We start from the raw sequence: 26,943 nt of genomic DNA, 5'->3' as shown, positions 1-26,943 counted from the left end.
TAGCTTGGCAGCTATCGTGCTGATTGCAACATTTATTATTGAGAAATAAGACATCTTGGTGAGGTTGGGGATGTGCAATGGTCTTGGTGCCTGTCATTTCAGAGTAATCAAAAGGTTTCAGAAAGAAGACAGAAACATTGCACAGGGTTCAAGCTGAAGAGTGTGGGTGGGTCTATATTAGAGACTTTAGGAATGGCAGAAATGATGAAATCACTGTCAACCACCAGATTTCAGAGACCCGTATTGATCCTATAATTGCAGGAGGAGCAAAGTTCCAAAATCTGGGACCCGTACAATATGCCTAGGTATGCTGCAGACTGGAAGGAAAACTTCGGTGATAATAGTAACCTAAAATAACAATTTTCAAAATAATGCAAAGAACTCATTGTTTTCCTCTCAAAACTCACCCTTACAAAAGACATAAACTGGATTTATAAAAGAGGAAATGTAACTAGTAAGTACAAAATGTTCACCCCTAATGAGTAAAAAAATAAGTGCGAGTTAAATTGAAGTAACCTCTTTCTTCGATTAACTTAGAAATTTCAAAATTAATTAAATTATCCAGTACTGGTGTAGATATGGAGACTGGAACTATCATATATTTCTGGTCAATTTCCACAAAAAGGATCTTTGACTCTCTTAGCTCAGCAGTCATATTTCTGAAACTGCATTACAAGGAAATAATCTCTATTAAGGAAAACAAAAACAAAAACACCTGCTTTCGTTTATACAAGCTGCTATAACAAAATACCATAGACTGGGTAACTTATGAAAAACAGGAGTTTATTTTTCACAGTCTGGAGATTGGAAGTCCAAGGTCACGGCTCCGGCATGGTTGGGTTCTGATGAAGGCCCTCCTCAGGATGGCAGACTGCTACCTTCTCACTGTGTCCTCATGGTGGACGGGGCCGGGGTTCTCTCTAAAGCCTCTTTTATAAGGGCAGTCATGCCATTCATGAAGACTCCTCCCCCATGGCCTAATTACCTGCCAAAGGCCCCACCTCCTAATACCATCACCTTGCCAATTAGGATTTCAACATATACATTTTAGGGAGATACAAACATTCAGACCATGGCAAGCCATATGCGCAAAAATGTTCATTGTGATGTGGTTAACACTCGTCAAAATGTGTGGGAAACCAACATGTTCAACAGAATCAAGGATTAAGTAATTTACTGTAAAATGAGACATCTTTTTAACTAAATATGATTAAAGATAATGATTATGAAGACTGCTGCAATATGGGAAATGCTTATTGTGTGAGATTAAGTAACAAAAGATTTTAAAATGTTATGTACATAAAACAAGCATGTACTAAAGTCACAATATCTGTGTTAGGGAAATGGGGGTTTTTAAATTGCCTTTCTTAACTTTCTAAATTTTCTATTACATAGTTGTCCTGCTTTTATTTCTCAAAATTGTATCTTTTAAAATTTAGTTATCTAAGGTAAGTAGCATTATGCCAAGTTTACAATGAACAAATGAAATGAATTTTCATATGTTTAAAAGCCAGCAGCTTCCACATCTAGGTAATCCCAGTTCTCTTTTTTCCTCCAAGAAAACAGAGCCATAGATAGATGTGAGCATTTCATTTATGTAGAGCCCAGAAAGTGTGCTTGTTTTGGTTTGCACAGAGTACCCTGATCCATTCCCACTCCTTCCCTCCCTCCTTTTCTCTCACTTTCTCTCCCTCCCTTTTACTCATCTGTCAAAAATGATAAATCTGTTGCATGTGCACCAGGGCCTTAGACTAAATAGCCTACTTACCCATGACTAGTGTTTCTTCATCGCTTTTATTTTTCCTTCAAATATAATGATCCAAATGCTGTGTTGAGTTTGGGGAGGCCTATAATATGTCATTAGGAAGACCTTGATAAAAGAAGGGCAGGTGTCCCACCTGTGAAAAAGCAATAATAGAGGGGATTCGTTTTCCAAGTTCAGCATGGGGCTTACTCCACTGGCCAGCTTCCAAGCTACTGAAGATATGCACAGCTGGTCTTAGAGGAGCTTCCGAAAGCAGCAGCACATGCCCCAGTGGACTTCTGGGTGTTTCATAGGATAGGACCTAAACTTAGACAAGTTTTAAGTTTTAGCTGATTGTTAGACTCTTTCACATTCTTTTGGTGTATCGGGAAAAAGAATATCCAGTATTGTTTACCTGATGGAGATACTGTCTCAGTGTCTTTGGTTTCATTTGAGATCTGAACCTCCTCTCCATTTCCTAAGACAGACTTTAATTGAGTTGAATTGGACTGGGAAAAGTATCACCTCTCTAATCCCTTTTCTTCCATCTTTTCCTCCTATTCCATTGCTTCTTTCCCTCTTTAAATCATTACCATAATCTTGGCCTCAAAAAATCAGCATAAGCCAAAGGCAGTCTCATGAGGGAAATATTACTTTCATGTGTGGCCTAAACATAGCACATAAACTACTCCCTGGAAAAGAAAACAAAACTTGTTCACCAGAAGAATGAGAATATATTCTGCTGTAAAGAGACTTTTCCACTGTGCTTCCTGATATCCTAAACGGTCCCCAATGTTATGAAACAAAATTTGGGTTCCGTCTGGCACCAAAGCATTAAGATAAAAACGTTTTCAGTATTTTTTTTCTTCCTGAAAGTCAAAGAGTTACCCTGTGTTTAGATGAGGAGGCCGCCCATTCAGGCAGGGGAGGAGGGCTCATGGGGTGCAGTAGGGTCTCTTAGGAATTGTACACATTCAGAAAGTATGGATATTTGGAGAACACACGTTCTAAAGATGATTTCTATAGTGAGTCAGAAGAAAGAGGTTTTTAAATTTTTTTTATATTTTTATACTCATATGTTGGTCTCTTACAAACCTTATTACACTTCCTGGAAAGTTACAGAAGAGAGATAAAAAGCACAACTCAAAAGAGTTAGCTCTTGGGATTTTTAGTTTATCATTACTCTCTCTCTGTGTGAAAGCCAAAGAAAATTTAAAGGTCACATGTGTCTACAGGAAAATCCTTATAAGAAATCACAGATACTATATGAGAATGAGAATGATTTTATCCGTAAAGTTTATACTCTCAAAGTGACATGATGAAATTTGATTTTTATAGCTCATTCATTCATAAATTCACCAAACATCTGTTAATACTATATCATTTTTTAAGGCACTAACGCTCAAAGATGAATCAGCCTACTCCCCTGCTCTCAGGTGCTTGAGGATAGTAGATGGAAGCTGACTCGTGCAGGAATAATTACAATACACTTACTACGTAAGTGCTATGAGGACGGTGGGAGTGAGCAAGGTGGTATTCAAACTATTGATCAAGCAGCATGGGACGGGGGGCCGACAAATCCAAACAGAGGGGCCGACAAATCCAAACAGATAGCAGCCTCAACGCTGGGAAAGATTTTGAGAGATCTCCTGCTGGGTTAGGTCTTTTCTCCTTTAGTGTGGTGACCCAGGGGGTTTCAAGAAGGAGTCTGGATGGTCAGAGTGGCTTGGTAGGGAGCGGGGGAGGAGGGTAGTGCCTTCAGAATTGGCCAATAGTCAGTGTGGTAGTGCTGATGTGTACCAGTTGCATATCAGCTCTGCATTTGGAGAGTTATAATTCACTTAAAAACGAATGTTCAGATATTTCCATCACGATTATTCTAGATTACTGTCTATTTTAAATTCATTGAGTACATTTCTGCAGCTGTCACTAAGCTTTGCTTCAAATATTATATGTATCACCCTCCGGCAGGTGTGGCCTGTAAAGACTTTGATGGGACTCTGCTCAGCTTGGGGTTCTGGATTTAAATGACTGATAGCATGTGTGGGTTCACCAAAGCTATGACAATTACAAAAGGGTAGTTATGTTCTACCTTTAATCTGACCGTATTGCATTTCATCATTGGGTGCTGCACTGAAATGAAAAACCTTGCCATATAGTGAATACTTTAATCTATTGTCATAAAGAAGGCCTTGTCAATCTTGGCTCGAAAATCTAGGCTTAAGGACCAAACTGGAGCTAAATAACAATAGAGGTTATTCAGTAATTATCTTTGTATTTCCTCTCAATTAATATTCAATATTTTTGGTTATTTCATCCAATAAAATAGAAGTTAAGGAATAAAACTGAGAAGAAACTTATTCTTTAAACACACACATGTTGCGGGTGGCCAGTTAGCTCAGTTGGTTAGAGCATGGTGCTGCTAAACACGCACACACACATCCATAAAACGCACAAAGGCACTTACAAGCCACTTGGCTTTATTTGGGTTACTGCATCCATATTTTATAGTACCAACAATACAACAAAATGTTCTGTGAGGTGGTTATAGAAGGCAGTTCTCTACATTCTTCTGGAATGCAGAACTTGATCTGGTTAAATTATAAGTGACAAAGCTGAACAAAGACTGGCCACTGATTTATTACAACTTGTGATGCAATTGAATGGAAGTGTTCCTACTTCCGAACATTTCTTCACAAGGGAGCCAGCGTGTGTAGCAAGATCAAACAACTGTGCTTCATGGCTGTGTGTATTCAGGCAGAATGGTTAGGACTCCAGAGGGATTTGTGTGCCTGCATCATGCCCTGGGCACTTCCCGTCCTCAATCCCTGTGGAATTTCTCAGCTGCAGCCATCAGTCCTCGGGGTTAGATGTGCCTGAAAGAAGCAGACCACATTGCTCTCATTTGTTACCACTGCCTAGTTCTTACCACAGTTCTGAAAAGCCAATGAACTGGGGGCCTGGCTGACCTCCCTACCATTGCATTTGATATAGCATCCCTCTATCTCTACCTTCTCAAGGCAGGACGTCCACACTCGAGACAGAAAAATATGGCAGTGGCTGCTATTATTGTACCTGCTTAATGATTTATCTGCCTTGTTGATGTGACATCAATTGACTAGACTGGCATTCTTGCATTTACTTTGGGGGACCTAGAGTTACTACTTTTGTAGGTACTAGAGAGCACGTGTGGCTATTAGTTAGGAAATGAATTATTTTCTTTTGTTTCTCACAAAGAACATATTATTATTGGTAGGAGCTCTAGTACAGTCTTTTCATGTTACAGATGAGAAGTCTAAGATTCTGCAAAGCAAGGCATAGGAGGTCTCTGGTTCTCAACCCATTAATCCTGCTGTCTCCTATTTCAGGGGTGATTCAAATAAATATTCCACTGATGGAAATCCAGAATTAAGTCAGTGTATGTGAGAGGGAATATTGGAAGGAATTTCACAGATTTGAAAGGGAATCAGTAGAAAGATACAAATAACCCTAATAGGTTTGGCCTCGTTTTGAGATTTGTTGTTACAGATTCTGTAATATCATCAAGTTACCCGTTTCACTTGGCTGGTACTTTGTAATTTTGTCTGTGAAACTGACCCTGAATGCTATAGATGTTCAAATACAACAGCAATGGTTTCCAAGTTTTGAGGCTTGCACCTTCTATTGTAAAGGTCTGTGGAACATATCTTGAAAGAAGAAATGCAGGCTCTGGAGAGAACTTCATTCATATTAACATGCCAATATTCTGGTACTATTTCCAATGCCTAAGGTTGACGTCTGACTATTGTGTTAATGATACGGGGACTTTTTGTTTTTATCTACCCAACATATATAAATAGTACCACCAATTTTTTATTCAATAAGGCTCAACTCCTTGGAGCCGCCTGTGACTTTCAACTTCTCCTATTTATCTCCTATATCAAGTTAAGCATCCAAGTTTGATTCTTCTTATCAAAATTATTTTTTTGTATCTAATTTTTGTCCCCATTGCCACTTTATGCCTTAGCTTTTGGAAGAGACTCATAAATGACTTTGATGACTTCTGCCAAGTTAGTCCTCCTACAATGCCACTTTCTTTATGTCATTATCTTACTACTCAGTCTATAATGGCTTCCTATTACCTTATTACCTGTTGGGGAATTTCCTAACTTCTTCTGTCATTTGAGGCCTTCTATAATCTAGACCTACTTTACTTATCCAACCTTGTTTCAAACAAAAATTCAAATTCCAGGGAGGGTGGTCTCTTGGTTAGCTGCAGTTCACATGGCTAGCTGTATTTATTCATGACTTACTCAATACCCTCCCTTATCCTCTTTTATCTAGTCTTTTAAGTCAAGCTAAAGTTTCAGCTCTCTGAGAAGCTTCTACCAATTTTCCTGTCTGAGCTTCTGTGGTATAACAAATGCCATATATAGTATAATACTATATTATACTGGCTAACATGACTCTTTAATTGTTTTTGTTTTGTTTTTGGTCTTGTATCTCTAAAAAGGTCATGAGATCTTTTCAGAAGAAACCATCCATACACAGTGTTGGTAGCATATAGCATTCTTGCTTATTCTTTGAATTTAAATATTTTAAAAGTCAACAACTGTTTTAGATATGCCCTCCTTTATCTCAACATAAAATATTCAGAGAACAATCAAGTTTAATCAGGTATCTAAGGGATTTATTTTATTTATAGAAATCCTTTTTCATACTGAGTATTAATAACTAACTTCAAAGCTACCAGTAGCATTTAATAATTTCTTAATAATGATTGTGTAATGAGGGGGCTGAATATGGAGGATGATTAATGACGCATGAACTGACTAAGTCATACATATTCAGAAATACGGTAGAATATAGGTAGTGTAAAAATGGATTAAGAACCTAATTTTCCTCATTTTTGTTCATACTCAAATGCAAATATGGAGAATCACTATAAATGAAAATTTATTTCATTGAACACTACACAAAGCTCTTTGTGTAAGAAATTTATTTTACTTATATTGTGAAATTGTCTTATTCAAAACCCCTTCTTTTGTGTTTTGAAAGACACCTAATGAGCCCATTTATTGGCATATTAAAAGTATGAGAGCTGCCTGTTAGCTCAGTTGGTTAGCACGCAGCGCTCTTAACAACAAGGTTGCCAGTTCGATCCCCACATGGGCCACTGTGAGCTGCGCCCTCCACAACTAGATTGAAACAACTACGTGACTTGGAGCTGATGAGTCCTGGAAAAACACAGTTAAATAAAGAAAAGCTCAAAAAATATATATGAGTCATTTTACTAAGGAGCATAAGATAGATTTTTGTAGAACCAATTCCATTTCTGAGTATCATGGTTCCTTTGTAAAGTTTATATTTTCCTTGAAGAATTTCATTTTAATGTTATCCTTGTATCATAATAAAGTGCCATATTTTAAACTATTCTATTTTATGAAAAACTCTTAATGATAACAAGTTGCAAAATAAGAGAACTCAAATTCTACTTTGAAATTACCCTATAACTCTTGAACTTTCACCCCTGGTTGTTAGTTCTAGAGTTCCTGGTCTACTTTATCTTTCATAAGTCCTTTAAGGATGATTGGCATTTGTCGTCAGGCTTTAGACATATTACTTATTGGCCTCTGACACACATCCAAACCTTGGCAAGCTTCAAGGATCCCCTTTTAGTTAGAACAAAGGATGCTTGATAGAAAGCCAAGAAGATTTCGGTGTGTATTTTCTTTATTATTTAAGTCTCTTAAGAGAGTAGGTCTACCGAAGGAAAAGACTTAATTTTTTTTTTTTTTTGTAACTTTGTGTTAGTTCCTATACAACATAGAAAAGAAACTCAACCCCAAAGTTAAAATCGTTCATCTTGGATTGGTTCTTCTGCAGTTTCATTGGAAAATGTTTGTTTGCAGTGTGATGGATATAGCAGCAATGAAATGCCAGAATATTATGAAATCATATGTGGAAGCATTTTATTCGTAGAAATCTACTCATAATGTTTTGTATTCTAGGGAATTTGCCTGTCAGGATGAATCTGAGACTTAACTGTAAGAAACAACTGTGTTTATGTTGAAGGAGGCAAGGAAACTGTGGAGTGGTTGGGAGATTTCAAGTATCTTTTTTAATGGCCAAATGGGACTTGATTTTCTAGTGAAGATCACCCATGCTAGCATTTCTATGGGAGGCCAACCATTATCCTAACTTGCACTGTATTTTGTTCTAGTTAGTTTAACAAGATTATTTGACATTTTGTAGATTACTTTTCATATGTATGACATCTCAAATACATCATAGCATTGAGCAAATTAGTTCCTTATATAGGCAAATAGCAGCTTCTCCTTAACCAGTGGTTTGAAGTATAAAATGTCATTCCTATTCCTATTTAGGAAACTAAGAATAATGGTAAAAAATGTGTGGTTTTACTTAGCAACTCTTAAAATGTTTATTAAACTGGTAGTGATATTACAACAAGGCAGAATTTGTATCACTTCATAGGTATACTGGAAAAAAAGATTGGAGGAGAAAAAATGAGCCACATATATGGAGAGGGAGAAAGCATTGCCAGTCCTATGTTATATCTTCTTGAAATTAAAATTAAGTAAGGAGAGGACAAGAATAATGAAATACCAGAGATTGGGCAAAAGAGACTCTTGTACGTAACATGGACATTTGGGGTTGAGAAATACTGGGACTAGGTTTTCCTAATGGGAAAATCTTGTAAGGACTGCATCCCATATTTAATGGAAGCTTATTGATGAGGGGAATTACATGATGAAAATACATTAAAATGATTACCCTAGTAATTGTATCTAGGTGAATTTGAGCGAGACCAGTAAGAATTCAGAGCTGAATAGCAAAGACCTAAACTGTCTCAGGTCGATGTTATCTACATTTTGTAGATGTAGGTTAATCTGCCCAAAATTACACAGGCAATGTGTTGAAGAATCAGATTCAAACATATGTCCACATGGCTGATTTCAAAACTTGTACTCTGCTGTATTATCATTTTTTAACCAGAATAAATACTACAGAAGTGTTATTTGTTCAGCTGTTTAAAAAATAGTCATCCATTTAACTAACATTTCATTATGTGCCAGGCACTGAGAATACAATAGTGAATAAGACAGACACTACTCCTCATTTCTAAAAGATCAATATTTTTATTTGTCTCATTCTAAACTTATATATAACAGACTTGTTAAAACTGATGTGTAGGCTATAGTCAAGAATACTGTATTGTACACTTCAAATTTTGTTAAGAGGGTAGAGCTCATGTCCACTGTTCTTACCATCAATAAAATAAAATAAATTGGCATGCATGGGTTAAGAGTACATTAACTGAGCATGTACATAAATATGTGCTAATCACAACCCCCTAGGCTAACCATGAGTGTTTTTAGTATGTGAAGAGAGAATAATTCTTCCTTGAGCTTTGTAAAATAAAATTTTACTAACTTATGGCCAATAATTTCTCAGGATTATTTTACATTTATAATGAGAAGCTAAAAATAAGCCTATAAACTAGACTTGTCAACAGAGGCCTTCAGAAATGCTCATGAACCTATTCTTTCTCAGTTTATTTAAAGCTCCTATTTTTCTTAATGGCAGCTCTGTGTGTTTGTATCAGAAAATAGAGTGATCCATAGAGTGCTCAGTAAAAAGTAAGTCCATAACTTTAGAATTTACGATTCAGGAGTCAGACTGTCTGGGTATAAATCCCCAGCCCACCTCTTACTTGATGTGTGATGCTGACCAAGTCACTTAACCTCTCTATGTTATCACCTTCCAAAATTATATTGCGATTACACAGCTAGTGTAAATAAGTGAAATGATGCATGCGTGGTGCTTACCAAATGCGAGATGGGTGGTGAACACTCATAAATATTGACAGTCCTCATTATCCCTTTTATTATGGTCAAGTATTTTGTGGGGATTTTTGCCCATGACACTGTGTGGTCATCAGACTCGCCGGCTTCCCTGGGCAGCCTTGTTCTATCACTCCTGCTCTACTTGCTATAGCGCACTGATGCCTTCACACTAGTTTCGTCAGGTCTAGTTTCCATGGTGCCGTTTGCCTCTGAAGCACTCCTCCTTCTATTCTGGTGGTTTCATCTAGACATTTTGTTTACTCATTCTCCATCACTAATTGTCAGTGTTAAACTACTCCTGTTATGATTATTTTTCCTACTGGTGACTAATTTCTGCTATGGGCATATTAAATAATTCATTTAACACCAACTTAAAGACTTGTGGGCCATTTACATGTGTGTAAATTGTGTATGTGCTGCTGCCATATGAATTAATCTATCAGCAATTTGGCAAAAGCCCGTGACATTGCAAAGCCATTAATGAAAACAAATCCCAGTTTCCATTAGCCCACTTTTTTTTTCCATTTCCCAAAAGGAAGATTGTCTCAATCTCTGATAAATTGCGAATTAACATTATTTAATTTATTGAGCATGTGACAAACTATATTCAACAATAATTTTTTTTTCTGTTAGTCTAAAAATTCTGTTTATCTTTAAAAGATCTTTTTACCACTCTACATTCCATTGGAAACATGGAATCTAGAGAGCTCATTTAAATTTTTCTACAAGATTGGGAGCTCAACTTTTTGAAAAAGTGAATATATTGCCTTGTATATATAATAACCACTCTTGTTATATAGCATATAATCGCACAAAGAAACATATATTTCCTATTTCCCAACCCCTACTCTCTGACATCTTGCAGCCCCCTCCCCTGCAAATAGAAATAACAAAAGCTGTCATGACAAATCCCCTGTAGGATCATGGGGTAAAACATTCTATACCATAATAATGAAACACTTTATGTGTGGGAGAAGAATGATAGAAATAACAACCGTGCCACATCAGAACTCATTAAAGTCAGTGCACTACAACACTGGGCTTTGTGTTCTCTTGAACAGTTTCTATTGAATATTCTACTATATTATCTAAATACTGAAAACAGAAATAAAGACAACTCTTCATTTGCTGGAATTCCATTTCTGGAAACAAACCATCTACATAAAGCCTGGAAATGTTTCTTTGCACTTGGTTTGGAAATTCGTTTCTTTTATTAAGTACAGTGGTTTTTCAGTATGTTCTTGTGAGAGTCTCCAATTGTCTTGTAAACATGGTCATTTTCCCCTAGTTGTAAAATTTACAAATCAATTTCTTGGGTAAACTTGAAATGCTTTATTTAAACTTAGCACCAGCTGGAACTGAACTTACATTGAAATAACTGGGAAGAAGGGTTACAAGGCAAAGGCAGTTTTTGCCTATTGGCCTTTTTCCACGAGGAATAGAAACTCAACCAGTTAAAAATAACTCTAATGATCAAGTAGTGTTGAGAATTAGATGTACCACAATTCTGATGTAAGTTACTTGTGTTTATTTAAAAACGTTCCATAGCAATTGCTAAAATTGGAAAAATGCAGAAATAGATAAAATAGGTGTCCTGCTCTCAATGTATTTCATGAGAAAGATGAAAACATACTTTGCCAGAAGATCTTGCCTTGTTGCTTAAGTACTCTCCTCATGAGAAGTATATTTTGGAATAACTAGCCCAGTTTCTTCTAAATCAGTGGCTTTTAAACCATTTTGGCTACTACCCCAAGGAAGCATTGCCATTTTTCATTTAAACCAGCGCACACAGTCATATCCACCCAGTTGGCGTAGGTGGCGTACTGTGTACACTGTTAATGCCCTCATGTTCATTAGCCACTGAAGGGAGTTTTTTGTTTTGTTTTGTTTTTTTATACCTTCCATAAGTTACATTGTTTTATTGAACACAATTTCTGCACATACTTTATGTTTCAGAAGTTTTACTTAAAGTTGTGAAAAAAATTCCTGGTATAAAACCTAGAAAATAAGCATATTTATGAAGGAAATATTTATAAAATTAATTTGAAGATTTGGTAGTTTTATTTGATTTTTAAAATTCCCTCTAGAAATTTGACAAAACAACTAATTACTAATCTTAGGGGGCCAGTACGTTATAGATATTTATAGCCTTTGTAAAGTTATGATATGTCCTGTTTAGGACATACAAATAAATGTAACAACTTAGGTTTTGTGGTTTATTACTAACATAATAATAAACTATTTTTCTAAAAAACTATTAATTTTTATAGTTTTATTAGTCTACTAACGTGTAAGAATAGAATTTGAAACATTTGTTAGCATGTCTCTTGTGTTGTTAAAAAAAGGGAGAAATACTTTCACAACTTTTCAATTGAACTTATTGCCTTTAAAATAAATACTGTATATCTGAATAATACTCTATAGTGAGAATTTTGGAGCATGGCTGTTGTAAACTTAATACCTATTATTTATTAGGATTAACTTTCTTTTATAAACTGACATTCCATTTCCAGGAACTTTAAAACAAACGCACACACATAAAGGATATTTAAAACAAACAAGCCTGTTTTATATATAGTGGAGTACATGCTGATTTAAAATATCTTGGGAAATAAATCTCGAATAAAAAAAGTTATTTCTTTTAAAAATGATCATGGTATGAAATAATGTTGGCATGCTGCAAATAGCCCATAGGCGGTATTCCTTTTAAGGCTCATCAGGTGATAAGCCCTGAGCCTGTTGCTAGAGATATAAGGATGAATGAGAGAATTCCTCTCCTCAAGAGCTCACAGTCTAGTGGGAGTCTGTAATAGGTAATAATATACTTATATATTTGCCTAAGTAGCCATGTTATTAAAATATGAGGCAGTTCACTGATAAAATAAAGCAGTTTGGAAAGTTTGTGCTGTGTGTAGTCTCTCAGTCTATGGAGTGTGAGTTCAAAAGGGAGAGGCAGCGTGGTAAGGCAAAGAGCATTGAACTTGTATGGGGACAGAGCCAGGAGTGCAGTTTCCAGGCTCTAGGCCTCACGTGGAAAGGTGCTGGCTCAGGTAGTAAATGGCCATCAATCGGATGGCCATCAGCTGTGGCTAGTTGGCCGTCAGCTGTAACCAGTGAGCCATTGACCACTAAAATAACTGCTGTGGCTAGGCTAGCAGAAACGTGGTGGCTAGCAAGAAGACGGTGGCTGAGTTAGCAAGAGCAGATTGCATTTAGCATGGCTGATTGCAGATCGTGTGGATCCTGCTTCCTGTGTCTCCGGCCCGGCCGCCAGTGAGAATATGGTAGTATGATTCCCCTATCTGTGGCTCCATGGGTGTTCCTTTTTGGCCTCACCATGTCCTGTATTCCTATGTGGGGAGCGGGACCAGAGACCCCGCATGGCTGCCTGCATGACAACTTGGCTGGAATCAGGAACCTGGTGTCTGCTGTGTGGGACCTTCAGCAGGTTGTTTTCACCTCGATTTTATATTTGCAGAAATATGAATCATTGATTTATAACCTTGTTTTAGCCAATGAACTTTTACTGCAAATGGTTGTAACTCGATATGACAAATTGGAGCTGCCCTGACGGTCCACCATGAAGCATATTGTGAAAAACTGTGGGCTGTATCACTTCCTGGGTATATTGTAGTAGAGACGTGTTGTGAGTATGGAGAAAACACATTTTAGCTGATATTAGACTTCTCCCAGTTATTGGCTGTTGAAGCTTTTTTTGCTTCTAATTGTGGAATGAAAGGCTTTGGTCTATATCGAAAGAATTTCAGGCATTCAGCAAGCAAGCAGGTGGGAGGACTTTGGGGAACGCTCTGAAATGAACCTTGTAATGCTTGTAAGGTTAATCTAGATCTGAAGGTAAACCTGGTTTAATCTATTGAAAGTAGCTGGAGGATGGATGGGGTGGATGGTTCAAAAAGGATGATCCGGCTCTCCTCTGTGCACAGCAGGTTCCTCCCTCCCTAGAGCCATCCGCAGCTGTTGGAGACCTATTCCTGGGGTCTGCTGGGTGGAGGGGTCATCCTAGGTTTGCATGCATCTCTCCTCTAGGCCTCCCTATCCCAGCATGCATCTCACCGTGGGGCTTGCTCATCTGCTCGCTGCTCGGACTCACTCTTTCCCTCCCTGACCACAAGCTCAGCCTCCTGCTCTTTCGTCTGCCTTCAGAATTCTGGATAAGAGTGTTTGCTTTTTGAAATATTTACCATTGTTTGAGGTATTTTGTAGTATTTTCTCTGATGTCCTTCAAGAATATCTATACTTCTAGAGATGAAACTTATAAGAAGTTTCAGCTTTTTGTGAGGATGTGTCAAATTGTTTAGCAGTCTTACTATTTTTATTGACAAAGATGACAGTAATATATCATGAAAATAGTTTATAAGCCTTGCTGAATTAATGAAAAATAAAGGAAACGTTCCTTTAACATAATATATGGCACTTTACAGTTTTCATCAGCAGTCATAAATGTGGTAGTTAGTTCTAGTCACCAGATCTTTTGGCAGACGAAAACTAAAGAGGTTAATTGGAAGTTGGCTTAATGTACACAGTAGTGAAAACCTTTTAACTCTGTTCCATGTTCTTTTCATTATACTGAATTTCCTCTTTGAATAGAAGGTAGTGCTGATCTCTCACACTTTTTTTATTCACACACATATTCAGTGTTTCTTATCAAATGCTCAAATATATTATGATCACTTAATGACTAAATATAAAAAGAAAATAAAAATAGAGCAAAAGAAGGGAGACCAGTATTTACTGAGCTCCTAGTTTGTGCTTTTACATGCGTTCATTACCTCCACAGAAATTCAGTCAGGAATTAATTCCCTAATGACCCGTGTCATTAATGACCTTGAGGTCATTTGTTTAATGATGTAGCTACATTTCTCTCTGTCCTCAGGTTTTTATGACAACATACCTATGTGCAATCACCAAGCGCTGACCCTTCTCTTTCTTTGTTTTAAATCACTTTATTAAAATATGATTGACATGGAAAAAGCTGTATATATCTAATATTTACAACTCAATGAGTTTGGGATAAGTATACATCCATGAAATCATCACCGTCATCAAGGCCATACACATATTCATCACCTCCCAAAATTTCTTTCTGTACCATTATTATTAAGAAAGCTTAACATAAGATCTACCCTCTTAGCAAATTTTAGGTGTAAAGTACTATGTTGTTTGCTATAGGCATAGACTATGCTGGACGGTAGAGCTCCAGAATTTATTTATCTTATATAATTAAAACTTTGTACACTGTGACCATCACCTCTCCATTTCCCCCACCCCCAGCTCCTGACAGTGACCATTCGACTCTCTGCTTCTGTGAATTTGACTATTTTTGATGCCACATATAAATGAGATCATACAGTATTTGTCTTTCTGTATCTGGCTTATTTCACTTAGCATAATGTCCTCCAGGTCCATCCATGTTATTGCAAATGGCAGAATTTCCTTCTTTTTAAAGGCTGAATTATAGTCCACTGTATATATCTATCTATCTATATCTATATCTATATATCACATTTTCTTTGTCCATTCATCTGTTGACCGGCTTTGTTTCCATATCTTGGCTATTGTGGAAAATGCCGCAATGAACCTGGGAGTACAAGTATCTCTTTGAGGTCCTGATTTCAATACCTTTGGCTAGATACCCAAAGGTGCAATTGCTGGATCATTTGGTAGTTCTGTTTTTAATTTTTAAAGGAACCTCCATACTATTTTCCATAGTGGCTACACCAATTTACATTCCCACCAACAGTGTATCTAGATTCTATTTTCTCTACTTATCTTCTTTTTAAAAAAATAACCTAGCAGGTGTGCGGTGATAGCTCATTGTGGTTTTGATTTATATTTCTCTGATGATCAGTGATGTTGAGCAACTTTTCATATACCTGTTGGCCATTTGTATGTCTTCTTTGGAAAAAATGTCTATTTAGGTTTTTTGCCCATTTTTTAGTTGGGTTATTTGATTTTTTGCTATTAATTTGTAGGACTTCCTTATATATTTTAGGTATTAACCCTTTATTGCATGTATCATTTGCAAATATCTCCTTCCATTCTGGAGGTTGAGTTTTTATTTTGTTGATCTTTTCTATGGATGTGCAGAAACTTTTTAGTTTGATATAATCCCACTTGTTTATTTTGCTTTTGTTGCCTGTGTTTTTGACGTCATATCTAAAAAGTCATTGCCAAAACCAATATCAAGGAACTTTGTCCCTATGTTTTCTACTTTTATGGTTTCAGTTCTTTAAATCTTTAATTCATTTTGAGTTGATTTCTCCCTTTTGTTTCTATCCACATTATTTCTTCTCTCCAAAAAGCAGCCACGGTCAGAAAAGTATGTTGACATAGAGAGAGATGTAAAACAAAATACCCATCCAATTATGAATTTTGAAACTTTTCTCAAACACTTCCTGTGTGTTTAATGCTTATAGGACATAAAAATATTTTTAAATACAAATAAAATCCCCATAAAAAATAATTTCTTCTCCGAGTACCCAGAAAGGTTATATTTAAGCTCAGCTTAAAATACTAATAGGACTGGAGAAGAGTGATCAGATCCGAATAATAGGAGTAGAATTGACAAGGTATTGGTAATTTATCTGATAAACCAGATAAGGCTATTCCAGATACCTGCAATGACCGCCTACCCCCAAGACCATGGAAAGGCCCATCTATGTAGGTATATGTTTATTTCTAGGCACATATCTAATCTTAGAAAAGAGCCTTATCACAGATAGGTATATCATTAGTGAGGAGTAGAGTGCTCCAGCAATATTAGTTGTGGGCCAAAGAAACTGGTTTGGCTTAAGACACATTGCGATGATGTGATTTAATGATCTGTCTGCAGTTGGGTTTTTCTAACACTGGTTTTTAAAGTATTACCATCATGGCTAATTTTTACTAATTTCTGTCTCATACTGACAGTTTGCATTATCTTTCAAGCAAAAACTTTTTGAAGCATGAACAGTACTGGTTATCATGAAATTTCTTACCATGAAGAGCAATCTGTTTTTATAGCCTCCCTCTGTTTTCTATAATTCATTCTTCATTTCATGAATTCTCTGCTTGTAAGTTTTCACTTCCTCTGTTGCTGATAGCTTCTGCTTTTCCTCTTCTCATTCATATTCTTGAATCAGTTTCTTTTGCAGAGTCATGCCTTTCTGCTGATAGAATGTACTGAGAATTTCTACTGCAAGGATCTGGCCAAATTCAGTGAATAAGAGTCAGGTTCCAGCTTCTATATTTGTTCTTACAGCTCATGCCTGGCTGACACTTCATCACTCAGTTTGGAATGGAAATGGCCACTATCTTTTTCAACTATTGTTAACATCGGTTTTGTCTGGGAAACAGCCATCATTTGTCTTTTTTGATTTTTCATATTCTCACTCTGGTGATCTGCCAGCTGTCCATTGTCAATTTTATCCCGTCCATGTAATTTTTTATTATTTTACTCTTAAATTCAGAAGCGATATCAAATTGTCTCATTTGCATAGCAGACATCTTCAAAACTTCTGTTTATTCTTTCTGTAAGCAAGATCTTTATGTCTTACTGAGAGTTCTGTATAATTTATTAGCTCAGTATAATACCCACTCCAGTCTTCTGTTTCTTCTAGTAATTGTGACTCGCTCTTCTCAAATCTAGTATTTTCTCTGTAAATCCAGTAGAGTTTAGATTCCCATCCTTTCATAACTTAGGTTAGCTTCCTTCATTTTCTCTCTCAAATATTATGAAATTCTTTGTAAAACCTTACCATATTTAATAGATGTTTGTCTTGTCATATATCTTTTTACTTTTCTTAGATTCTCTTTTTCTCAATTCTCAATATAGTCAGGTTTCCCATAGTATTTGATTCATTTTGCTAAGCCTTCTGTTTGAATAACAGAACATGGCAGACGTGTTCAGAAGCATTCTAACTTTGTTTCTTGATTTTTTAAAAAAATACTATTGCTTCTTTGCTAATTTTTTCATAGTCTGATTTCTTTTAAATATAATTTTTTAAAAGTTTATTTCATGCTATTTTAAATATTTGTGCATTCTATTGTTTTTACATAATGAATTCTAAAGAGGAGTGATAAACTAATTCCAATAAACAAATATAATCATAGGCCCTAACACTTGTCATAAAAATCAGGACTGGGCCCTTTGGCACTTATTGTGGGTGAGATAGCAGTCAGGCTAAGTACCTCCCTAAGTAATTTTCCCTCTGGTAGTTCCTAGCATTTTCTCTTTATCCTTGAATATTCTGAAGTTTCTCCTTCTATGTGCTTAACTGTGATTTATTTTCACTTGCCACTTGGAGTATAAGTTCAATCTTAGGACTCCTATATTCAGTTCTGGAAAATTCTCATCTATTATCTCTTAAACAAAGGCTCCTTTATCATTTCTTTTGGATTCTCTTATTGATCTAAGTAATATCGTACTTCTTAACATAGATAGATACATAGATACATAGATCGATAGTGTCTTAGTCTGTTTGGGCTGCTTTACAGACTGGGTGGCTTCTAAACAACAGACATTTATTTCTCTCAGTTCTCGAAGCTGGAAAGTCTAAGATCAAGGTGGCAGCAGGGTTGCCCTCTTTAGAGGCCCCCTTCCTGCTTTATAACAGGTGCCTTCTCACTGTATCCTCACAGAGTGGAAGGGACTAGGAAGCTCTGTGGGGTCTCTTATGAGGCACTAATCCCATTCATGAAGGCTCCAGCCGTGGGGCTTAAGCACCTGCCAAAAGCCCCCACCTCCTAATTCCATCATCTTTGGGGGTGAGAATTTCCCCATATAAATTTTGAGGGTATGCATTCTGTATCTTCCACATCATTTCTTTCTTCAACCATATGCAGTCTAGCACTTAATTGGTTTATGTTTTTCTTTTTTAATTTCGATGACTTTATTTTTCATTTTTAAGATTTCTAAAGGATTCTTTTTCAAATCCCCTTTACTTTTTTCCCCTTTGTTCATATTTAAAAATCCCTGCTCTTTAATGGATGTTACTTCTTCATTTATTTCTTAAAGCTTAATTAAAATACCAACTGTTGTCTGATGGTTTCTTAAAATTAATTTTATCTGTAAAGAATTCATAGCCTTATTATTGAGTGCTGTCTTTCTTAGCATTAGATGTCTTCATATGTTTTTGGAATTTTATTTTGTATATTCATTACGAATAGTAGGGTTTTGTTGTTGTTGTTTTTGGTGTAGTTTTCTCCCTGTGTTTGTCTGCCTTTCTTTTCTCTGTGCTCACCCTTTCTTACCTAACCATTTTGTTTGTGTTTATCTGACCTCCCAGCCTTCTAGACCAGACTTGTCTTAAAATGGCATTTTAGGTCTCTGTCCCAGATTTATGTTGGGGATATCACAGAATTAGGCATCATATCAGCAGCTGCTTACTTCATTTTCTGATTGAGCAATTATATCTATACATTCGTCATCCTTTAAGTGAGAGACCTAGGTGTTTTTTCAGTGTTTCTTTAGCATTTTCAAACCCCTGGCTTTAAGTAGTGATTCTGGCTCTGGTTAGAGAACTTATGAGCATTTATTCCTCAAGAATAGAGTTCGTGGCCACCATTCCCACTTCTAGAACTGGAACCCAGCAGGCTCATGATTTTTTTCCCTGCTCTCCACTTTGCATTTCTGGACTGTGAACATGTCCATTTCTTTTTTAATACAAATAATTCTAAAATGTTTTTCTTTTTACAATTGACCATATTTTTGGAATAGAAGGAACAAATCAGAGTATAAACTCATTGTACCATCTTTACATAATTCTGCTAATGAAATTTTTATGTGTATATTTTAATATTTTCAACTTCTTTGCCTTTTCAGGGAAGATATATATCTTATTTATGACCTATAACTCCTACTATGCAGATCACAGACAATCATAAGTATATAGTAGTTTTGCTAAAAACTTCTTACTTTAATTGATTTTGTAATAGAAAAGTATCTGATTTTTAATCTTAAGGATACTATAAATATCAGAATATGTCAGTATATATCTGTGTATATGTGTGTGTGAGTGTGTGTATAAATGTATATTTTTCATCCCTATTAGGGTCCCATTGGATTTATTTACCTGTTTACATGATTCTCCCTTTACTTCTAATCTGGCCATGAATATCCTGAATATGATAAAATCTTCTTTTTATGCTAGTATACAGAAAGAAAACTGAAATTTCTCATGACAATTTTGGACTCTGCTATAAAGCTGTTTCTCCTAAAATTTTCCATTGATTTTATTGCTTGATTGTTGTTAACCTCTTACAAAACACAGATGGCCAGACTTATTCTGTGTAAGGGCTTGAGGGGAAACTAACTGGCCCACTGATGTTCTTATTTCTCATCATAGTGTTTCCATGTGGAAGTCAGTAGCTCAGGATCACATTAAGAGTCGGCTGGATGCTAAGGCCTCTACTGCTTGTGTCTTGAACTTTCGAATTTGGAAGTCATCAGTCCAACTTAGCAGCTCATTCTTTAAAACCAGGAAGTTCTGTATTTTCCTTGGCCTCTTTCTTCCAGCAAATGTTACACGACCTCAATTCTCATTGTGGGCTAATTATTCTCTTCTATTTGCTGGAATCATAATTCAGTGGGAGCTATTCCTACTCAAAGAAATGAGGGGAGAAATTATGTAATTGAAAATAATGATTTGAAAGCCATGAGAAGCTAGAATCCTGTGCTAAGTCTGATGCATACTACCTTGGTGGTCTTCATAGGCAACTCATTGAGAAAAAAACAAGTTTTTCTCCATTTTTAAAATGGGATCATCATACAGACTAAATATTTATTGAATGACAATAATGAGCTAGCCCCTTAGAAGCATGAGACCTATAGTTACTACCTAAGCACTTTACAGTTAAAACAGTTGTGACCTTAACTTACCTGGTTCTCAGAGAAATGCCAATATAGGAACATTCACATTTAATAGAAATATTTTTAAGATTATTTTCATTAACATATAAGTTTAACTAACTGCCAACTAAATATTTTTAAGAGAATCGTGATGGACCCGACTGAAGAGAAACCATAATCATTTGTACTTAGTACTTTTACTTATTAATATCCTGAAACCTTCTGAAAAGAAATTTTCCTAAGCAACATGAAATCTCACCACCATCAATTTGCTTAGCAAAGCCTTTATTGATGACACCAAGACAGGACGAACAAAAATTCTGAATCTTTTATGTTCCTATGTTGCACTAGATGGTAAGAGATCAAGTACAACTTTTAGCACTAAATGAAGCTTAAAAGTTATGTTGAAATACCAACAATAGAGCTGGCCTTTACACATGTCTGGTCCCTTTCTTGAAGTTCTTAGTTAAAAAGAGTGATAAAATATATAGAAATTATTTACTGGCCATTTTGGAACCAAAATTCAAAAAACTGTTCTTTGTATTTCAGGCCCTCCAGGAAAACGAGGTAAGAGGGGCCGAAGAGGAGAATCTGGTAAGTCTCTCTTTCAGCTGCTCTGTGTCATTCATATTCTGCTTAGGTTCCTGCATCTGTTCTTCCTAATTCAGATTATATTGTCTTGTTAGAGGCCGTGCGGGTGTGTGTAATTACCACTGACACCCAATTTGGCTGATTTACTGTGTCGAGTCTGACTTTTCAGTGTATAGTGAGCGTTTCTTAGCAGCACACACTGTGGCAACATCACCTATGCGTCCATCTTCATAGCTGGTCAGTAAATGCAGTTTCTCTATGAAAACATATGCCTTGGGATACCAGGGCACATGTCTTGGAAAGCTTTATTATTATTTTATCCAAGTGGTACAATTTTGTCATGCTTTTACTCTCATTCTTTTCAAAGTTTGAGAATTTTTATTCCTCTTGTATAACCATAGAAATTTCGTGATGACAGGAGCCTTAGTAATCAATCCAGCATTTTCATTTTGTAGTTGAGGAAACAGAGGCCCAGAACAGTCAGGTGATTTGGCCAAGGCCATGCAAGTTTTTATAAGCAGAACTTGAAATACAACCAATTGTCCTGACGCCCACTTCAGTGAGTTTTTGCTTTCAGGCCAAATCCCTGTACGTAAAGTGAAACAGAAGAGTCAAATAAAAACTTTTTTTTTTTTTGAAAGCAAGATATCCGAGTGAGTGAGTTCATGTACTGTTTTACTTGTTCTATAAAGTCTATGACTCTGAAAACATAAATGAAGTCTTATCAGGCTATCAATTCTTCCTTGGAAGATAAGAGGAAGGTAATTTAAGGTCTGATTCTAGTGTTTGCTAAGAAATGTTATTTTCTGTATTTCTTGGTATTAAAAACAATTAGTTACTGAGGTTTGAAAGAGTCGAAATACTAGTCTATCAAAAATAGGAGAGAAGATTGATTTTTTTGTCTCATTTTCTCTTCATTTTGGAAAAAAGATGTCAAAGTTTTGGAGACAAAGAGGAAAAATTGAGGGTTGCTGGATGGGCGGGAGGGGTGGGGGGTGTGGGGGTGGGTGAGGGGATTGGAGGGCAGTTGGTGCCCACAGGATGGCCACGGGTTTGAAAATTAATCTGGGGAACGTAATTTGGTGGTTACCAGAGGGTAAGGGGGTTGGGGGGTGGGGGATGAGGGTGAGGGGGATCAGGTGTATGGTGATGGAAGGGGAGCTGACTCTGGGTGGTGAACACATGGTGTGATTTATGGATGATGTGATACAGAATTGCATACCTGAAATCTATGTAATTTTACTAACTATTGTAACCCCAATAAATTAAAAAATAAAATAAAGAAAAAAAAAGGGTTTATGAAAATTCAATAATTTGGATAGTGTACTCTTACTTTAAGAGTATTCTCACAACTTGTCATTAAACCTCACTGAATCTAAATAATTGGAAACTTGTCTAGGTATTCTCTTCACAAAGTACAAAGTTTTGTAATGGAGGATGCTTTATGAATTTGTTTTGAGGAAAAAGAAATGATAAAACATCGGTAAAGTCAAATAATCACTGATTTGATCTTTGTGTCAAATAAAAGAAAAAGGATTGAGGGAAAAGAGTGAAAATTTATGTTTATACACAGTTTTATAGAAAATATAAAAGTCAATTCCGAACTTTCTGGTTACTTAGAACTGGTATTTTAATTGAGCATACAGTGTGTGAAATATTGAAATTTTCTTAGACTTTGCCAGTGTTTTGATGAGAATGTATAGTTTTAAAGAAACTTATATAAATATCAGAGTTTATTCTTTTATATATTGGCAATACCACTGAATAAAACACATTCTTAGAACAAATAATGAGTACATTTTTAATTTAGCCATTTTACCAATCTCAAGAAAGTTATTTATATCAATTCTCTATAACTGGTCTATCATAAATGACCAAAGATCCTCCTGATTCATATTGTATCTACATTTTTTGATATATAAATTAGACAGTCTTTGCTTAAGATATATGAATATCTTAATAATTCATAAAGAGGTCTCAGGGAATCCAAACATTCCTTGAAATTTTATGAAAAATTTTTTGTACACATAGATGTAAATGTATTTTTCTGATATGGTGTCAAAAGGTTCGTGATCTACAAAAGAGATTAAGAATCATTGAATTCTAAGTGACTTCTGTGTCTCTTGTATTGTGCTGATAATTATGATGATGCTTTAATCTTTTATTTAATCTTAATATTTTGCATATTCACTAATTTGTGTCTCCCTTTTTCTTACCTTCTCTATCCACTCCCCACTGTATAGGTCCTCCTGTAAGTATCTTTGCTGGATTTTGGCTGTTCTACATTAATCAGGATCACGTATGTTAAAACTTGGTTGTAACATCAAAATATAGTCTATATTTCAATTAGAAAAATGTGACTGACCTTTTAAGAGTACTTAATTTGGGGAAATTATTTTTTAAGTGCACTATTTTGTGACCATGTGATGTATTGGAGTGCAATGTGTCAACTGAAAAAACTTTTATTAATAAGTATCATCACAAACCAATTACTCTCTTGGTACTTTGGAAACAACTTACGAAGTTCCTGATATTAAACGCTTTTCCTGGAATTCTGAGGGTTTTTGCAAGCAAATCTCCAAGCTCTTTCACACTTCTTTTTTCATCTGTTTAACCTTGTATCTCAAGTATTTGCATTTGCCCGTGCACCAAATGTAGAATGGCAACATGATCATGGAAATGATACCCCCCATGGGCTCGGTCCAACACTCCTCCTTAGGCAACACTCCCTTTGAAGTCCGCTGGAGTTTTGCCTGCATAAAGAGCATGAGATGGAGCCCTTGGAGAGTTGCACTTTCTTTTTTCTTTGCTTGAGTAGGTCATAGCGGCAGCATTCCAGTCTGCTTTGCACTCACAGGAACAGATTATCTTGTCAGCTTTGAGCTAGATGTGTTTTTGAGTAATATCCTGGATATCTGTTGTCTGACCCCAGTGTTTGTGCTGTGCACTGTACATTTACGGTAGCAATGATCATTGGCCTTAAGATACTTTCTCATCCCGAATAGCCATTTTGCTCCAGGGTTCACAGACTCCACATTGGCAACTTATCTAACAGGCCAGCATGGTCCAGGGAGAGGGGCTTAGCTTATACTCGTTTACTTTATTCAGAGGAAGCATTGGCTTCCAAATATCTTTTGCAGTCTTCCTGCCACATTCAAGGATGGAACATAAATCATGTTAGAAATGACTGTGCTTCTGTAACTGACTTTCAGTTCTTGCTTAATACTAGGCAGATGGCATGCCCCAGGCCTAGGAGCCTGATTCTTTGGCTTCTTATTTAATCCTCTGCCTTTAAAACTAGAAACAAACCACTACTACCCAGAGGAAACTCCGGAGATTACAGCCAAAATAGAGTGTTCAAGGCTTTTTTTTTGGTGGATGTAAGTATTACACAGACCAAGAGGTAGTTAAATCTCATTTCTGCCTTATGGTGACTTTCAGGATTCCAGAATTTCCTCTTTGGCTCTGCGCAAATTTAGGCAGACATGTAGCTCTTGCTTTCTGGGAGCTATCTGTTAGTCCAGGTTCTCTACCTAAGGATTTCAATTGTTCTTCCTTTTGTTATTATATAAAAAGAGGACTCACATGTTTTAAGCCCCTGGTAGATGGCAGGCAATATTCTAGGCACATAACCCTCATACTTTTCATTTTATCTCAAAACTGTTCTCTGATATTACCATTCCTATTGTTCAGTGTAGAAACAAAGGGTCATAGAGCTTAATTATCAATGGTTGCACAGCCAGAGAAGGTTTGCAAAGCTGGAATTCAATTAGATATGTCTGATTTTAAACATGTTCTGACTACCACCGTATCCCAATTCCTTACGAATGATAGATGTGTTATAACATGAATGATTGGTACATAGGTTTGGAAGACCATGGATCAAATAATATTCCTTGATATAAATAATTACATAAATAAAAGCATGACCAAAAAAAATGTAAAATAGCTAATACATAAGACAAATATTAATACTGCCCCATCTCAACTGCATCTTAAAGAACTTATACTGTGTTTAAGCAAATTACATCAAATTCAACAAATAAGGTATAATTACAAGTTTTCATACTGACTAAGAGATCATTCAGGTTGCTCACATTTGACAAAATGAAAAACCACTGATTTTGAAAAAGATAATATATATATATATACATATATATATATACACACACGTATATATATGTGTGTGTGTGTGTGTGTGTGTGTGTGTGTATATATATATATATATATATATATATATATATATATATATAATACGCTATCTTTACTAATACAGTGGAGTCTTGCCATAGTACTTGGGACCCCATAACATGAGGACCCTTATGGGTGAAGTACCTTGTAATGAAATCCTCTTGAGCCTCCAATTCTTAAACCCCCCTCACGTATGAGTTTCAAGAAGTATTTTTTTTCCATCAAATTTTGCTTTAGACTAAGTGACTTTATGAAATCTTTCCATTATCTTTCTTGCAACTGAATAAAAGTTAATGAACAGTGACATTATAATGATTAGATATATTGATAAATTTTATATTTATTTACACACAATATTTAATTATTGACAATTGTAACATGCAGTTAACATACTCTTCCTGTTCTTAGCATCATTTAATTTTGTGTATTTTTCCTTCTACTCTTTTCATAAACTGAAATCTAAAAGTTTCTATAATTTTATTTTTAGAAAATTTTATTTCCCTAGTTTTATATTTTAAAAAAATTATTTCACTATCTCCACAAATAAGAATTTGTACATAACATCAAGGATTACATTACCATTTTAATGGCAATTGCCCACACTTCCATTCTGTAAATTAAATGTAAATCACAAAGGTAGTCTGAGAAGTTAAATAGTCTTGCTTTAGATAAACAATCCTTGGAACAAAGCCTGTATCAAGTATGTCCCTCCAACTTCCTTCTGGCCATGAGCTTCTGTGGTCCTGTGGCTTATGCTGAGGTATAACCTGATCCTGATGTGTGTTTTCTTGTCATTTACTTTCAATAGTGTCCAGCAGTGCAGAAGACAGCATTAGGGCACTCATTAAAACAAACAAACAAATAGAAGATTGGTTCACCTGACAGACAATGGCAGATTTTTTTTGTATCTGAGTTACCATTTTTCATTGCCCTCCTAAAGTAATACTCTCAAGGAAGATTTAAAAAAACCAAAAAAAAAAAAAAAAACAATGATAAAATTTAATTTAGGAACCTTATTTTACATCTTCATTTGATGTAGTTTGCAAAACTTGGCTTTATCACACTAGAATAATGTGTAGCTAAAGCATTTCTCTTGTCAGTTTCTGTATCTTGCATATTGAGATCATTTATAATTTAAAACTTGAAATACAATTTGAATTAGATCCCTCATATCAATTTACTCTTTAGGAAGCTTGTGTGGTTTATTATCCAACCTTATCTGTTTTGACAAACATATATTGCTACCACAAGAGTCCCTGCTGTAAAAGATTGCAATAGAGCAATTTTATGATAATGTATGTAATTTATTTTTATGCGCATATCACATAATTTTTTCCGTTTTCTTTCTCATAAAGGTAACATGTATGAAAACATTGTTCTAAAGGAATCCATGCAAGTGCTTGGAGTACTTAGCTCAGATACATAAATGTATTTGCTAGAATGATTTACCTGACCATTGTGTTACCTGACTCCAGATGACATGAGATGGTACCTTGTATTTTGGATCAAATGGATTTGTGTTTCAATAAGAAGCAAAGAGTATGATCAAATTTACAAAATTACTTCAGGGTTTTCAAATGTAGCAAATTTTGCACTAGTTTTGACCATTTTTAGAGTCAATGGGGGATGTAGTTTCTCTGTCCTTTTGTCCCAAGAGTAGGAGCAATTCTAATATTCACAGGTAACAAATTCAAACAAGTCCTATAACTGTAGCCAGAAAA

At 35.8% G+C, this 26,943-nt stretch overlaps 1 protein-coding gene across 1 annotated transcript in view; it reads left to right on the top strand.

Annotated features, from left to right (window-relative positions):
* The window catches only part of COL25A1 (collagen type XXV alpha 1 chain), a 433,173-nt gene that overhangs the window by 203,048 nt on the left and 203,182 nt on the right, over window positions 1-26,943 (top strand). Inside the window, exons 3-4 of the mRNA XM_033106318.1 lie at window positions 20,990-21,034; window positions 23,275-23,282. Coding sequence (XP_032962209.1) covers window positions 20,990-21,034; window positions 23,275-23,282 — 53 coding nt within the window. The remainder of the gene's footprint in view (window positions 1-20,989; window positions 21,035-23,274; window positions 23,283-26,943) is intronic.

This window comes from Rhinolophus ferrumequinum, chromosome 5 (genome assembly GCF_004115265.2).
Source record: "Rhinolophus ferrumequinum isolate MPI-CBG mRhiFer1 chromosome 5, mRhiFer1_v1.p, whole genome shotgun sequence".
NCBI lineage: Eukaryota > Metazoa > Chordata > Mammalia > Chiroptera > Rhinolophidae > Rhinolophus > Rhinolophus ferrumequinum.
This window is presented reverse-complemented; position numbering and strand designations above follow the sequence as displayed.